Source organism: Archocentrus centrarchus, chromosome 17 (assembly GCF_007364275.1).
Source record: "Archocentrus centrarchus isolate MPI-CPG fArcCen1 chromosome 17, fArcCen1, whole genome shotgun sequence".
In the NCBI taxonomy this organism is placed as follows: domain Eukaryota; kingdom Metazoa; phylum Chordata; class Actinopteri; order Cichliformes; family Cichlidae; genus Archocentrus; species Archocentrus centrarchus.
This window is the reverse complement of record NC_044362.1, coordinates 13,839,525-13,855,758: the sequence shown is the minus strand read 5'-3', so window position 1 is coordinate 13,855,758 and position 16,234 is coordinate 13,839,525. Positions and strand designations below refer to the sequence as shown.

General features: G+C 42.8%; 2 protein-coding genes across 2 annotated transcripts; one reads left to right on the top strand and one right to left on the bottom strand.

The window, feature by feature from the left end:
- Window positions 1-8,589, top strand: cactin. Its single transcript, XM_030752487.1, has 10 exons — window positions 1-305; window positions 3,268-3,862; window positions 3,955-4,050; window positions 4,224-4,369; window positions 4,540-4,702; window positions 6,104-6,218; window positions 6,319-6,511; window positions 6,647-6,769; window positions 6,858-7,174; window positions 7,926-8,589. Exons 1-10 carry the CDS (start codon window positions 1-3, stop codon window positions 8,414-8,416), a joined length of 2,544 nt encoding a protein of 847 aa, XP_030608347.1. The 3' UTR covers window positions 8,417-8,589.
- Window positions 8,590-8,743: 154 nt separating this feature from the next.
- Window positions 8,744-15,846, bottom strand: LOC115796197 (semaphorin-4E-like). Its single transcript, XM_030752488.1, has 16 exons — window positions 15,387-15,846; window positions 15,201-15,260; window positions 13,935-14,250; window positions 13,642-13,787; window positions 12,288-12,350; window positions 12,093-12,191; window positions 11,896-11,992; window positions 11,697-11,807; window positions 11,460-11,611; window positions 11,155-11,333; window positions 10,841-10,997; window positions 10,512-10,734; window positions 10,270-10,385; window positions 9,992-10,164; window positions 9,853-9,905; window positions 8,744-9,743 (listed from the first exon to the last, which is right to left on the bottom strand). Exons 3-16 carry the CDS (start codon window positions 14,041-14,043, stop codon window positions 9,091-9,093), a joined length of 2,331 nt encoding a protein of 776 aa, XP_030608348.1. The 5' UTR covers window positions 14,044-14,250; window positions 15,201-15,260; window positions 15,387-15,846; the 3' UTR covers window positions 8,744-9,090.
- Between the last annotated feature and the right edge of the window lie 388 nt (window positions 15,847-16,234).

The window sequence follows — 16,234 nt, the reverse complement described above, 5'->3', positions numbered from 1 at the left end:
ATGGCTTCGAAGTCTCGACGTCAAAGCCGTTCCAGGTCCAGAAGTCGGAGCCGAGATCGACAGAACAAGTCCAGAGGAAATAGGTCTAGATCTCCGGATGAGAGGAGAGACCGTAGTCGGTCTTCCGATAGGAAAAGAGCCGCTCGGGGTAGGGGAAGATCCGGCAGTCGGGACTCCAGCGATGGCCCCGCAGCCGTACGTCGGCCTCGGCACGGGGTCCGTTCTGGTTCCAGCAGCGGCTCGGAGGGCGGCAGGAGGCGAGGGTCTCACGGTCAAAAGAACAGGTCGAAGGGTCGGTCATCCAGGTAACCGCTCTGCGATGCGGCGTTAGCTGCTTACTGTGGATTTTATGTACTGTATTACGACGGTAGTCGTGGGCCTAGTTTGAACACAGTGGTGGGCGCTCGTATGACTGTAAACTTATCTTTTTTTGTTCGGATTACGACATGGTCCTAAAAATAAACCAGCCCCAGACGTGTTGTTTTCTTTGGGAATTACGCGAATCAACGCGCATATATAATCACAGTCCCTTTAGAAGCGACTCTCACCACTCCGTAGCCACCAAGGGACCTTATTTGGACAGTCATTGTGAAGGATTATCGAACTTAACTTTTATTTCAAAAGTCAGCAGGCCGTACAAATTGCATTAATAGAATCAGTATACAACTATGACATAAACAGGTTAAACCATTGCTGAAATTGCCCCAAATAAGCTTTTATTAGTTATATACTTAATTGTTAATTAGTTGGAACTTATACCACAAATATAAATTCAGGATTCTTTGAGTGCTGTATCTGTGAAATAAGCTCACCCTTCTGTGTATAAATGCATCATATCTCATCTAATTAAGTTTATTTCACCATGGTACCTCTTTTTAAATATATCAAAAATAAAACATGAAATAATAATTGGTTGGTTGTCCACATTTGATATCCTTAAAGGTCAGTGGTGTCTGTGCACTGTCACAGAGTAATGTTCAGTATAATACAAAATGTAAATAAAAACAGAATACAGTGATTTGCAAATCATCAGTGCGGAGACAACATATAAAATGTTAAAAATATATGTTTGGTTTTTTTTTGTTTTTTTAGAAAAATATGTTAATATTCTGAAATTAATGGCAGCAGTTCAAGGTGTAGAATAATCAGGCCCCATCTTATCTTAAAGATCTCCTAGTACCGTATCACCCCAGTAGAGCACTTCGCTCTCAGACCACTGGCTTACTTGTGGTTCTTAGGATACTTAAGAGTAGAATGGGAGGCAGAGCCTTCAGCTTTCAGGCCCCTCTTCTGTGGAACCAGCTCCCAAATTGGATTCGGAGACAGACACCCTCTCTGTTTTTAAGATTAGGCTTAAAACTTTCCTGTATGATAAAGCTTATAGTTAGAGCTGGATCAGGTGACCCTGAACCATCCCTTAGTTATGCTGCAATAGGCCTAGGCTGCTGGGGGGTTCCCTTGATGCACTGAGTGTTTCTTTTCATTCACCTCTTTTTTTACTCTGTTTATACCCCACTCTGCATTTAATCATTAGTTATTATTAATCTCTGGCTCTCTTCCACAGTGTGTCTTTTGTCCTGTCTCTCTCCCCTAATCCCCAACCAGTCACAGCAGATGACTGCCCCTCCCTGAGCCTAATTCTGCTGGAGGTTTCTTCCTGTTAAAAGGGAGCTTTTCCTTCCTACTGTCACCAAGTGCTTGCTCTTAGCAGGTTATTTTGACTGTTGGGTTTTCTCTGTAAATGTAGGGTCTTTACCTTACAATATAAACCTTGAGGCGACTGTTTGTTGTGATTTGGTGCTGTATAAATAAAATTGAATTGAAAAACATTTAAAGAAAATAACTGGGAGATGGGCAGGTTTACCTAGTTTACTTTTTTGCATCACATACTCTTCTCTGGGGAGATCAGTCACAGTAGTTTTAAAAGCCAGTTGTCTTCATATTCTTGCTTTTTATAGGATTTCAGCTGCTCAGCAGTTTGACTCACATGTTTCTTTATTTGTTTTCATAATGCTCGGTGACAGGTCAAGACTGCAGGCAGGCCACTTTTGGCATCAAGACTCTTTTACTACTAAGCTATGCTGTTGGATATGCACTAAATATAGTTTGATGTTGACTTGTGGTGGGTTCTGGGTCTACCCCGGGGTCTCATCCCAGTGAAATATGCCCAGAAATCCTCCAAATGGAGGTGCCCAGAAGGCATCCTTACTAGATGCCTGAATCACCTCAACTGGCTCCTTTTGATAGGAAGGAGCGGCACTTCTACACTGAGCTCCTCACCCTGTCACTAAGGCTGAGCCCAGCTATTCTACGAAGGAAACTAATTTTGGCTGTTCGCATATGGGAGCATACTTTTTCAGTCGTTGATTACCCAGATCTCAGGAATGTAGATGGACTTTGTCTTTTGGCTCAGTTGTCTCTTCACATCAGTCTGATACAATTCTGGCATTACTGCTAACATCAAACCAGTAATGCAGTAATAACATTAGAGATGCCGAGTCTGTGATTTCCAAAAATTATCATGTGATTTGTGTCTCACAAATCACATGATAATTTTCCACTTTGCCTCAGTCTGTCTTAAATGAACTCGGGGCACAGAAAATGTTCCCGCTTTTCCAAGCGTTCCTGAGCCCTCGCAGTGATTCAATACAGAATCGTGTCGGTTTTTAATGCAGTGCTGCACATCACAGCCAATCAGTATTGGTGTTCAGCTTTGTCTCTTGCGATTCTCAGATCACCATGTTTTTTGTGCCCCATATCAACTTTTTAAAAATGTTTTGCCTGTATCAAATTAAAAATAACCTTTTTTTTTTTTTTTTTTTTTAAAAAAGCAAATGAAAGTTTTCAGTTGGATCTTTCATTTTGTACCATTTTTGATTGAATGTAGGGTTTAAAATCATTTAATTGTACAACATGATATTTGGTGCCCCTGCGTTGATAAGACATAACGACAGGATGTGGACACAACATATGGCTGCATTGATGTTTGTTCCATCCCTGGTTGGGTGCCAGTCTGCTACACAGTAATCCAATCATCCACAGTGATGCTGGCTTTCAGTGACCTTAGTGTTACTTTATATGAAGGCCTGCGTGTAGACATAATCCCTGTGACAGTTGGTTGTGGGGTTTCTTTTGCATGTAAATGTTTTTTTTTTAATAAGCTTTTAACTTCATTCCACAGGACCTCACTTTCAGTAGTTCTGTAATTCTTACTGAACAATAATGTATTTTTGCAGTCACTGCATTAAATCACCCTTTTTGTCTCAGTCCTGATTCAGATAATACCAAAATGAGAAAGAGGAGAAAGGAACAGGAGACCCGTAGAACAACATCTCGAGAGAGGAGAAGGGGAAGATCCCAGTCCAGTTCTGACTCTGGTGATGGAAGAAGCGACAAAGAAAGGAGAAGAAGGAGTCTTGACAGAGCGACTTCTCCCAGAGAGCGACAGAGGTGGGAGCGGGACAGAGAGCGACGCAAGAGCAGCAGCAGAGACAGAGACAAAAATCAAGAGCGAAGGAAGAAAAGTGAAGACAGGGAGCGAGGGAGGAGTAAGAGAAGCCGAGAGAGGTCCAACCGGCACAGAGGCAGGCAGCGCTCCAGTTCAAGTGAGTCATCTGATAGCTCAGGGTCAGAGTGTGAAAGCAGCGCGCTCAAGGAAAAGGAGGAAAGGAAAAAACAGAAGGAGATGATGAAAGCCCTCGAAACGCCAGAAGAGAAGAGGGCCAGAAGATTGGCAAAGAAGGAAGCAAAGGAGAAGAAAAGGAGAGAGAAAATGGGCTGGAGTGAAGAGTACTTGGGATACACCAATGCAGATAATCCTTTTGGCGACAACAACTTATTGGGCACTTTCAAATGGCAAAAGGTGAGTTCCTGACTGCAAAGTTTGGATATTTGACTGTCATAACCTGCCTTTGAAATCCTGTATTCCATCCGTGGTTCTTTTTGTTTTCTCAGGCATTAGATAAGAAAGGCATCGGTCATCTCGGAGAGAAAGAGCTTAAAGAAAGGAACAAATGTATTCAGGAGGAGAACCGCAGAGAGCTGCAGAAGGTATGAAATGTGGGATGAAAAATTTCCACATTAGTGCTCACACAGTACCTGCTTTTTTTTGTAGAAATGCTTAAAAAAGATTAAGATTCAATTCCCAGGCAAAGCAAGGAGGATCAGTTTTTCAAATTAGAGACTGGGAGTAACATATTTATACACTGGCTTTATGTTCATAGGTGAAGCAGCTGCGTCTGGAGCGAGAGCGGGAGAAGGCCATGAGAGAGCAGGAGCTGGAAATGTTGCAGAGAGAAAAAGAGGCAGAATATTTCAAGACCTGGGCTGAACAGGAAGACAACTTCCATCTGCATCAGGCCAAACTAAGGTTAGTGTGACTCAATAATCAGATTTTATTTTAACAAGCTCTCCTTTTCATACCTCGGAGGATATTTATGTATTTGAGAGTTTATGTAATCAGTTAGTTTAAACGTTCAGGCTCCTGCATATATTATTTAATTAAGTACTGCCTCACCCCCTTGTTCACTGTCTCCTCAGGTCTAAGATTAGAATTCGTGACGGCCGTGCCAAGCCCATTGACCTTCTGGCAAAGTATATCAGTGCAGAGGATGATGATCTTGCAGTGGAAATGCATGAACCATACACATTCCTCAATGGGCTCACAGTCACCGACATGGATGACCTGCTGGAGGACATAAAGGTTTGTAGTTAGGCTAAAATAAAGTGTAAAAAGTGTGTGACAGGAGTTATTTGTACAATGACAATAGAAGGCTATTCTGTTTGTTTATTAAAGGACCGCTTTTAGAGGGTGAACCTGCAGTTTAAACATTGCAGCCTTTTTGCTGATGGGGTATTGACCTCAAGGTCAAGGTTTCTGTAAATCTTGTGAACTCGATAACTGATTTTCAAATTGATGCCATAGATGCATCTACTAAAAGTCTCAGACAGCTTAGTTCTTACCATAATAATGCTAATCACAGAAAGTGACAGTATTTTTGAACTGATATGGCTCACATGCACCCCATTAAGATCTGTAATTATGTGCTCTGGAGGTTGTGCTTTCAGGGGAATTTGTGCCACCTAAAGATTCTTCTGCCAGGAGGCTGAGGGGTAGCACTGGTGGCTGATTGTTTGATTAAATTAAAATTATGATGTAAATTTGTGATTAGTAGTTTAAACAAAAATTGTCCATATACAGTGTTTCATAATAAGGTCATACAGACACATCGAAAACCCAGCTCTAAGTGGAAAGCTTAGACTGTATATAAAAGATGGCTGTAACCATCATAACATTCATGAGCTACTGTTTAGAAGCCTCAGGTTACAGTACTGTGCAAAAGTCTCAAACCACCCCATGTTTCTTTATATTTGCAACGGAAAAATTCCATCAAAGATCTGACACAGGACCTGAGAGGCTTTATCTGCTTTCAGTTGATCCATCTACTGTTCACTGAAGCCTCATCAGAAATGGTCTGAGTGGACGGTTGGCTGACAAGAAGCCATTCTTAAGGAAGGGAAACGTGCCAAAATACACAAGAACTGGACTGAAAATCAGTGGCAACAGGTCTAATGGAGTGATGAATCCAAATTTGACATGTCTGGTTCAAATTATTATCAGTATGTACAGAGGTCAGGAGAGCAGTACATCACCGGAGCACAGAGTAGTATAATTATCCATACAGCAAACATCGCTTTAAAAATTTCCAAATGTTACAAACACCACAAATGTGAAGAGGTCCAGTTCAGGGACTCAAATTGGCGGAGCTAATGCTGTCAGCTCAGGCTGCCTAGGAAGCAACCATCTGTCACACTTTAAGCCTTGACAATATTTACAGGAGTGGGGTATATAAATGCCACCCCACACAGGTGTTATGAAGAGGCAAGTCAGCTGTAGGTTGTAAATAAGTTGAGCCTATAATGATTGACTTGCATTTGAAGCCAGCCTCAGTTGGCACCTCGAACTTCATTTATTTTTATTTTAAATGTATTTTTATTATACGCAAATTTACCCTATATCTGTCAGAGGTTATGTGTTAATATTCTACTGATCTTAAAATGCAGCATCTTTAAATGGTCCACTGCATGTGTGCTGTTCTGCTAGGTGTACATGGAGTTAGAACAAGGCAAGAACGTGGACTTCTGGAGAGACATGACAACCATCACTGAGGATGAGATCAGCAAACTGAGAAAACTGGAGGCCTCTGGGAAAGGACCTGGTAAAACAACCATTCCTTCTTGTCTTGTCATAGTTATTTGTCTTCTGCTCTGAAGTCATTTTTTAAAACTAATTTAATGCAATCTTTTTTTATTTCTCAGGTGATCGTCGTGAGGGCATTAACACAGCTGTGAGCACTGATGTTCAGTCTGTGTTCAAAGGAAAGACATACAGTCAGTTGCAAGCACTGCACCAAAACATTGAGACAAAGATTCGGGCTGGAGGATCCAATCTTGACATCGGTTACTGGGAGAGTCTGTTGCAGCAAGTCAAAGTATACATGGCCAGAGCAAGGTATGACGATGGTGTGGTAATACTCAGTTTTCTGATGTCCTAATAATTTAACCCCATCTTAATCACATCACAGTAATGAAGTAACTTTAATTTTAAGCAGGCGGTTAAAACTCAAACTGCATTTTTGTGCTGTAGGCTGAGAGAACGACACCAGGAGGTGTTGCGTCAGAAGCTGTTCAAGCTGAAACAGGAACAGGGGGTGGAGAGTGAACCTTTGTTCCCCATCATCAAAGAGGAGGCTAGAACTGAGGAAGATGAGTAAGTTATCTTTGCACTTTTGCAACAGATGCATTATAACCTCAATATTAAATACCAGAAAATCTAAACCCACATTTCTCTGTTGTAGTGAGAGAGCAGGAGGGCAAACAAGAGAGAAACAGGGAAACACAGATGCAGAGGAGGGTCCGTCCACATCTACGGCAGAAAGCCAAGATGAAGGAGGAGATAAGGGTGACAAGAAGGATGAAGAGGAAAAGGACGAGGTGGTAGAGGCTGTGCTAACTGAGGAGGACCTGATCCAGCAGAGCCAAGCAGAGTATGACTCGGGTCGCTACAGCCCAACACTGCTCACCCAGTCTGAGCTGCCACTGGACACACACACAATCACCCCAGAGGAAGACGCACACCGGCTGCAGTTAGCACGCAGACAGCTCCAAGTCACTGGTATGAAATCACACCAAACATATTATACACTATACTGCCAAAAGTATTCACTCACCCATCCAAATTGAATTCGGGTGTTCCAGTCACTTCCATGGCCACAGGTGTATAAATCAAGCACGTAGGCATGCAGACTGCTTCTAAAAACGGTTATGGTGTGGGGTTGTTTTTGAGGAGTTGGGCTAAGCTTCTTAGTTCCAATGAAAGGAACTCTTAATGCTTCGGCATACAAGACACTTTAGACAATTTCATGCTCCCAACTTTGTGGGAACAGTTTGGGGATGGCCCCTTCCTGTTCCAACAACACCAGTGCACAAAGCAAGGACCATAAAGACATAGATGAGTGAGTTTGGTGTGGAAGAACTTGACTGGCCTGCACAGTCCTGAGTCCTGACCTCAACCCAATAGAACACCTTTGGGATGAATTAGAGTGGAGACTGCGAGCCAGGACTTCTTGTCCAACCTCACAAATGTGCTTCTGGAAGAATGGTCAGAAATTTCCATAGACACTCCTAAACCTTGTGGAAAGTCTTCCCAGAAGAGTTGAAGCTTTTATAGCTGCAAAAGCCGACATGTAAACCCTCTGGATTAAGAATGGGATGTCACTCAAGTTCATATGCATGTGAAGGCCCGTGAGTGAATACGTTTAGCAATATAGTGCATATTATACATTATATTGCAGGTATGTGTAACTATGTATATTGATGAATTTGTAAACTGTCACCTGACTGTTTTACCACCTTCTATACGTCAGGTGATGCCAGTGAAAGTGCAGAGGACGCTTTTGTGCGACGGGCCAAGGAAGGCATGGGCAATGACGAGGCTCAGTTCAGCGTCGAGTTTCCAGTCACAGGGAAAATGTACCTTTGGGCAGACAAATACCGTCCCAGGAAACCACGCTTCTTCAACAGGGTCCACACAGGCTTCGAGTGGAACAAGTACAACCAGACGCATTATGACTTCGACAACCCTCCCCCTAAGATAGTCCAAGGTTACAAATTCAACATATTCTACCCGGACTTGATCGACAAGCGATCGACCCCTCAGTACTTCCTTGAGCCCAGTCCCGACAACAAGGACTTTGGGATTTTAAGATTCCATGCGGGCCCACCATACGAGGACATTGCTTTTAAGATCGTGAACAGGGAATGGGAGTACTCGCACCGACATGGCTTTCGCTGTCAGTTCGCCAATGGAATCTTTCAGCTTTGGTTCCACTTCAAGAGGTATCGCTACAGGAGATAAATGCCACATACCAGTACTGACCAAAGCCCCCAATAACTGGGTTTTACACATGCTGTACAGTAAAGGTGCTTTGTTGTTTCGTGTTAGCTGCGCTCACAGAAAAGCAGCATTAAAGCTACAAATCACTGTTCTTGTCTAAGAGTTACAAATTAAAGATTTTTTTTCTTCCTTTTTACTCTTTGCATTCAGCCAACAGGTTTTAGCTGTGAATACCAACTGTAGACATGTTAAAGTTCAAACATTTTAAACTTGGTTAGAATACTGTTTATATCTACAAACAACAACAAACAAATAAAAAAAACAAAAACTGTATCTGACCCCCTGGAATAACTTGAACACAAACATTTTTATTGCAATAAAAGAAGTCTTTGTAGCTAGTGGTTAAAAAAATAAGTGGCTCAATTTCACTTAATGTACATTCCCTGTAAAAATCACACCAGTCATTATAACCTATTCCAGTCTATGGGACTTTCAACAATTAGTAAGAAACTAAGCACACACTTGCATATAAAACAAGGCAGGAATTCAAGTACCTCATACTGGTATCAAGACTTACAAAATATAATTTGGTTCAGTCTTAAGAGTTTAGTTTCTTAAAACAAGGTTTCAACCATTTGGAATGTTATGTCTTTATATGCAAATATTACAGCTGAAATCTGTTAATGTTCTGCGCTTCAGATTTCTGACTCGTTATTGGTGGACTGCAGGAGAGCTGACTTTGGGGCATTATGCTCTGCTGCAGCACTCAGTGTGTGGTTGTTGTTACTGGTGCTGCTGCTGTCTGTTCCAGACACCAGGGGCTTTTCCTCTGCTGGTGCAGCAATCTGTACAACTTGGTAACTTGTCCGGGAGTTTAAAGCCTCCTCCTGGTTCCTCTGAGGTTCTTCACTGTTCCTCTTTAAACAGTTCCAGGGCAGAGGTAGGTGGCCTTTGTAAAAGTTCCAACCCAAAAGGACAAGAAGAGAAACTGCAAGAAGCCAAACTATAGCCTGCAGTGCAATATCAGATATGCAGCCAGTCTGAGCTTGGGGACCCAATATCGGACCACTCTTGCCAGAGCCTGATATTGTGACCCAGTACTCAAGTAGAGTTGTTTTGTACTTATCAGCTCTGGAGCTCTCTACTGACATGCAGCGATAATGACCGGCATCGCTAAATGAAGTATTGTGGATCAGAAGTCCGTCTTGTTGAAGCTGAAGGTGATCTGAAGGTATCAGGGCCTGATCATTCTGCTGCCACATGATTTTTGCCAAGCTGGAAGGTGGTAGACAGCTGAGCTTCAGGACAGCTCCTTGTTGGACAGACTTATTCTGGGGCTTGATAGGGTCTGAAATTTGAGGGGAGATCCGTAAAAGCATTTTCACTTGGACAACCCCAGTAAATCACATGCAGAATCTTACAAACCCCGGCAGATTAAGGTTTATGAAACAACTCACCAGCATCTGGGCAAAGGGAAGCATTTCCAACTTTCACGCTTTGGATTACTTCACTAAAGCGAAAAATACAATAAATATAAATTAGCTTGAATAAGGCATATCAATACCACTTTCTCCTCATTTTTGGACTGATGCCTACCTGTGTGAGTTAGAAATGAAAACACATTTCCCCAAAATTTTGTTCCAGCCACAGTACGGGTCTCTGGCCAGGACACAGTCCACACAGGATGAGGACCTCTCGCAGGTGGCCACTGGTATCTGTGCTACTCCAGTGTCTGAGCCTGCGTAGAGCTGACCCTGTACATCTTGGATCTATGACACACAAACACAGAACACCGATGATGCTGATGTACTGTACAAAACACTAGTAGTTTAAAATTTTAAATAAATAACTAGGCTTTGATTATTTCAATTTACCATGACATTTGACAACTTAAGAATCTTGATTGGCACCGGGGGGTGGAAGACCTGTATTTCTTCTACGATGAACATCTCTCCATCATAGTTCACAGCTTTCAGCACCGTGCCTTTGTCTTTTGCATAAAAAACAAGGAAACTTATTTACATGCATATAAACCAATATGCTTACCACTGTCAAGTCATCAAACAGCAAAATGGACACTAAATAGCAAGTGGCAGAATGATGCACTGATGCAAACCTGTGCCTATAAACATCACGTGGTAGTTCTCGCCATCTGCAGCTTTCACTTGGTTTACTATGATTTGTATGAATGCAGCTCCCCTGCGCACAAGTAGTGGTTTATCTCCTATTGGGTGGATAACCTGGTCCATGAGGGGCTTGTCCTTGATAAATTGAAGGGTCCGGTCTGGGAGGTCCAGAGTTTTATTTATGCCCACATTACGAGCTGCATTATTTATACACTGGTGAAAGACGGGAAGGAAAGAGTACAAATGGAATCAGCTTCCTGCTGGGGCTTTGTTTAAAAAAAAAAAAAAAAATGCACACAAGGATATTGGGAAGACTTACAGCTCCAGGACGAGGGATGGGCACTTCTCCGCTATACATCACCCACTTAACAAAAGAGGTTTCTACGGGGACTGGGGTCTTGTACTTGCCCTCTGCAAACACTCGGCTTATATCCAGCACATGGTATGCACACACTGCAGACAAGTCTGAGGTGTCCCTGAAACAAACACACACACACACACACACACACACACACACACACACACACACACACACACCTTCAGGAGATCTTAACCAACTGGTGTACCAAAAACATACAAGAGGAAGACACCTTTTTCCTTCTAACACAAACATGTCTGCTGGTCCAAACGTACGATTGTGGTGTGAAGATGGTGTAGAAAATACAGCCCTTCCAGTCCTGCTTGGGGTCACACCAGCGGTATGCGTCCCGTATAATGTACGGCAGCTGGGACTCCTGCACCGGACAGTCTATTCGTGCCTTCAAGAAAGATGTCCACTTCCTTTGCAAAGTCCTTTGCCCACCACGATCCCCCTGTGAGCACAGAAATGTATGACATGGAAAAACACTTAGCAATGAAGCAGATGGAAACAAACAGAGGAAGTGCTGTTTATGAGCTATTGTCACTGAAAGCACATGCAGCGTAAAACTTTTCATCACCTTGCAGACACGGGCCACACGGGAGACCACCAGTTTGTTGTAGCAATCGCACTCCACAGCGGTCTCACTGAAGAACAGGTAAACTTTGTCGTCATCGCCGCTGTCACTTCTCTCGCTCTCTGGCATCTGAGCCATGGAAACAAAGGTGGGCTCTGGCACAAGAAGAAAAGAAAACTTTAACTTTGACTCAGCTACTTGGAAAACATCAATATGAAACGTTTCCCTGTCACATCTTACCGTTAAGCCAGGAGCTTTTGAACTCTGTGCGTATGGGACCAGGAGAGCTGCGCATCAGGACAGGCTCAGAGCCAAGGAAGTTCACTGACGTGGCTGAGTACAGCTCATTACCTGATGAGACCAGAGTTCAAAAGAAAACATTTCTTCTGTTAACCTTATCAACCAATTTCTTAAGTGTAGCTGGAAAATTTCTACTTACCAGTCATGATGGAAGCATATCTCTGGAAAGGATCAAATGGACACTTCCCTTTGCCATCCTCCACGTTCTCAAGAGTCAGCTTTTGACTCGCAAAGGACTGCGCCGACAAATACACCGTTAAATCTCTGCACTTAGTGTTAATGTCTGTTTCATCAGTTTCACAATATGTATTCAATCAGTTTTTGAATTTATCTCACCATGTAGTTGCACTCAGGGTCAAAAGCATTGGTTCCACACACATACATCCTGCCATCCTCCAGTTTATGCAGGATCCTGATATAGTTCAAGCACTCTGTCTGTAAAGGCATTCAAGAACCAGTGATTGCCTCAGCTTAGTATAAATTAACCTTAACAAGGCAGAAAGCACAAGTTAAAAACTACAATTAACCAACCTCTGCATTTTTTCCTTTGCTTTTACACTCGTCCTTTTTCTTTTTTGTTGCTTCCCATTTAACCTGAAAGATAAAAAAAAAAAAAAAAGAATGAATAATAAAATTGGTCACACTTCTGTTTATTAGGCGTCATAATAATTACACTACTGACACACATTCATATATTGTGCAACAAGTCCCATGACTTTGACATGGCTTTCATTTCTGGTCTGTGTGTGTGTGTGTGTGTGTGTGTGTGAGGAGAACATGTTTCTCAGGGCTGACAGGTTTTTCGGTGTTCAGAGAAACAGAAAAACCTGTCCAAGCAGCATGTCTAACGTTTACATTTTTTAAGAAAAGGAAAAACAGCTGCTGGTAAGATGGTTAAAGTGTAGAGATGTGGGTAAAAGTGCCCTTAGAAATGTCTCTGAAGAGGACGTGTTGTAGCTCAAAATCAGATGGTCAGCTTCAGTATGTCTGTGCGGTTATTAGCATTACAAGCATTAATGGCCAAATGTGTCAATTTTTTAAATTGCGTTTTATACACTTGATATAGTATTTGCCACTTTTTGACTGCAGTTGACTGTTCCAATATAATCATGATAAACTGATGCTGAAAGTAGGGTGCACTGTTTCAAACGGGTTTTTCTGATGCTCTGAATTCTGTGTCAAGAAGCTCTGTGGTATGAGGCTCTCTGCTTTTTAGATGAATTTCAGCTGGACTGCAGTGGTTGTATATAAAATGTTACATCACTCACTCACAGACACACACACACACACTAGTTAAGGAGTGGGCTGTATACATTAAAAGAGTTATATAAATTCAGAATGCTGTTGCTGAATTAAAGTGAGCCTCTTAGGAAGCAACATTTTCAGATCACAGTCTGGATCACAGTCTTACTCTGCAATGGAGAGTGACTTCCACAGCAGTGAGGAACAAGTTCTGTCTTGTTGCCTTTTGAGAACAGGTATGCATTTCAACAAGTCTGAGAGCTGAGCTTTACTCAACTTTACCAGCAAAAGTTGGTTACTATGAGAAGAAAATCGTGGTCGACAGAATCTGTGAATTTCTTGCAGGAGCACATGAAAAGGGCCAATAACACCAATGGTTCCAGCTATGGGCTGAGCAATTTTAACGTTTTACTGGTGCAAGGTTTATTAGCTACAGCCTTTTTTTAAATAGAAATATGTTGAACTGGTTCTATGTTGGGCACTTGCCCTGGATTGGTGAAAGATGGACTTCAGCAACAGAAAAAATAAAAACATAATCAAGCTCTTGAAAGTCCTCACCTTCTAAACAGCGCACACAAATTTCAAGAGGAGGACAAATGCTAACAATTACTGGGCACTGCTTGTTAAGAAAAGGTGTTCTTACTGAAGCACGTTTCTGGGAGATGTCTTGGAGGTCAAGGGCGTACAGTTCCTCCCTGGCACCGAGCACTAGCACGCCTTCATCTTCCCTCAATAGCATGGTGGAGTAGTTATAGACGCCTTCCTCATGAAAGAACCGAGCATTGTCCCCTAAAAACAGCAGACAAATGATTAACGCAGCAGCCACTGATGATTAAACCGTTTCCTAATGAGTCAGTCTAAACTCACAATTATATGAGCCAACATGAGCTGACACATTATAAGTCAAGGTTACACAAGACAAAGAGCAACACTCACTGTGATAAGGCACAGATCTGCGGGGGATGCAGTCCAGTGGCAAGTCTTCTTTGGCCATCAAGGCCAGAGGCAGCAGCCAAAAGACAGTGAGGGACAGCAGTGGATTCATGGCTCCTTTAGCTCAAGCTAAGAGGAATTTAGGCTTTATTGTTTCCTTAACAGTCAGTCATAGAGCAGTAAAGACAGTGGGGTGGCATCTATGACGTGATGAGGTCTGCGCTGTTTGAAGGGCATGGGCCCCTTTACTGGCCCCGCACTGCAGGCTGTCCATGGTGAGATGGATGGCACAGACCAAAGAAACAAAAGCAGATGAGGGCTGGAAAAGACAAGGGAGTGTAAGATATCACAGACTGTTCATGAGGAATGAAAGAAGAGGGAAGAACCCCAATGTATGTACAGCAAAAGATCAGGAGAGGACAAGGGCTGACAGGAGTAACATTAAAAAACATCAAACCAAAGTGTAAGAAACATAAGACCCCCCCCCCCCCCCCCCCCCCCCCCCAAAAAAAAAGAGAGAGAAAAAGAAAAGGAATTGCCAGAAAGGACAGAGTGAGCTAAAGTCAGCACCGCAGTAATTCTGTCAGTGCCATAGTGATGTTAATGCAGGGCCATGAAAAGCATTCAGCAGGGTGCAGGGATGTCAACCTCAGCTCTCCTGCAGCACCAAACACCAACACAATGAAAGATTCACAGAGTTTGCCAAACTGGTGTCGGTTAGAGAGACGAGCTCTTGCATAAAACTTTGCAAGGAAGTGTTTGTTGCAAGAATGGTTACCCGGCCCTGGGCAAGAAACTAAGATAAGTCTGTTTTTTAAAAAATGTAGTGGACTGACACCTTTTACCTCGCTGTGCCAACAATAAGAGCGGCTGTTTTCAGCAGTATTACTACATACATGATGAGCCACAGCATGTCAGAGAATGCACCCGTGATAAGACATTTCACATTACTTAGCCCCGAGGGCCAAACCCAGCTTCAACACACACACGCACGGACGCACACACACACACGCACGCACGCACACACTCTCTCTCTCTCTTAAGGACCTGAGCAGTAGGATCAAGTCCGATAAGTGCGCCAACAGTGTGGAAAAAAATAACAAGTAATAAGAGAATACGAGTAGAGTAAGAATAAGCTACTTAAAAAAGTAATAAAATACGTTACCCCAAGTAGTGAAGCTTTAACGTGAAATGCACCTATAAGCTGTAAATAAAGTCGCTCCTGCAGGTTAGCTAAAAGTCAGCAAACACTCCAGGTTAATCTCTTACCTGCACACGGACACGCCCCAAACTACCGAGACTTCCTTTAAGGGGGGGGGGGAACAGCACCTGTTTACGAGATATTGTTAAATTACCACCTCTTCACAAACAATTTGGTAGTAAAACACAGTCACACATCTTTTACAAACACTTAATAAAGTGGCACACAAAAATTGCGGCTAACGTCTAACGTACCCCGGAGACGGCGGACGTTGGTTGTTGCCTGCAGCTTCCTTTGAGGGTTATCAACTGCGAGCTCGCCTCTGAAAATAACCTACCACAAAAAAAAAAGAGGAAAAAAAAAAAAAAAGCGGCTCAGCAGCCCGTCTGCCTCTAATGGGTTTTCCTAAAGACACAGCGGTGATTCGTTTCTCCCGAGAGCCTCTCTCAGCGCGTACATCCCGCGGTGAAAGGGATCTGAATGGCCCTCGGCTGCTCCGGTTGGCCGCTCAGGTCTCTCTCTTTTTGTCCCCCACCCCTTCAAGCTGTGGCGGAAGGCGCTGACCTCCGGTCTGATTAGGTGTTCATTATTGCATTGCTACTACTACTGCTACTACTACGACGCGTCGGTAGAGGACACAGATGACTCCACATGGGCGGATCAAGTAAAAGACAAAAACACCTGGAAGATACGACTGTGGCAGCGTGTCCAAACAGGAGCGATGAAGTAATGATACACACCACAGCGCCGTGCTGTTTTCTGCCCTGCATGCTACGGGTGGATAATGGTGATGGAGGCTTTACGTGCTTTATTCTCATCATCTTCCTGTGTGTGCAAGAATATTGCACATGCACCGAAATATGAAAAGCACAGAAAACTGATGCATTTTTTTTTTCATTTAAGACGTTAGTTACATTTTATTCAAACGCCGCAAATCAAGAGAAAAGTACCAAAGTTATACGCAAAGGGGAAATGGTGGGTTAGCCGTCTGCTTTTGAAAAGGTCACTTTGTGGTTTAAAAAACAATAGAAAAAATATTTTAAAATAGGTTGAGCTTTTAAAGAGGAAAAAAACAGCAAATTTTGAACATATTATCTTTGTC

Coding starts and splice junctions, on each gene's coding strand:
- LOC115796197 (XM_030752488.1), bottom strand. CDS start 14,043: ATGAATCCACTGCTGTCCCTCACTGTCTTTTGGCTGCTGCCTCTGGCC. Junction 11,808..11,895: donor ATATGCTTCCATCATGACTG/GTAAGTAGAAAT, acceptor TGGTCTCATCAG/GTAATGAGCTGTACTCAGCC. Junction 10,386..10,511: donor CGTGATGTTTATAGGCACAG/GTTTGCATCAGT, acceptor TTTATGCAAAAG/ACAAAGGCACGGTGCTGAAA.
- cactin (XM_030752487.1), top strand. CDS start 1: ATGGCTTCGAAGTCTCGACGTCAAAGCCGTTCCAGGTCCAGAAGTCGG. Junction 6,219..6,318: donor GGCCTCTGGGAAAGGACCTG/GTAAAACAACCA, acceptor TTTATTTCTCAG/GTGATCGTCGTGAGGGCATT. Junction 7,175..7,925: donor CAGACAGCTCCAAGTCACTG/GTATGAAATCAC, acceptor TCTATACGTCAG/GTGATGCCAGTGAAAGTGCA.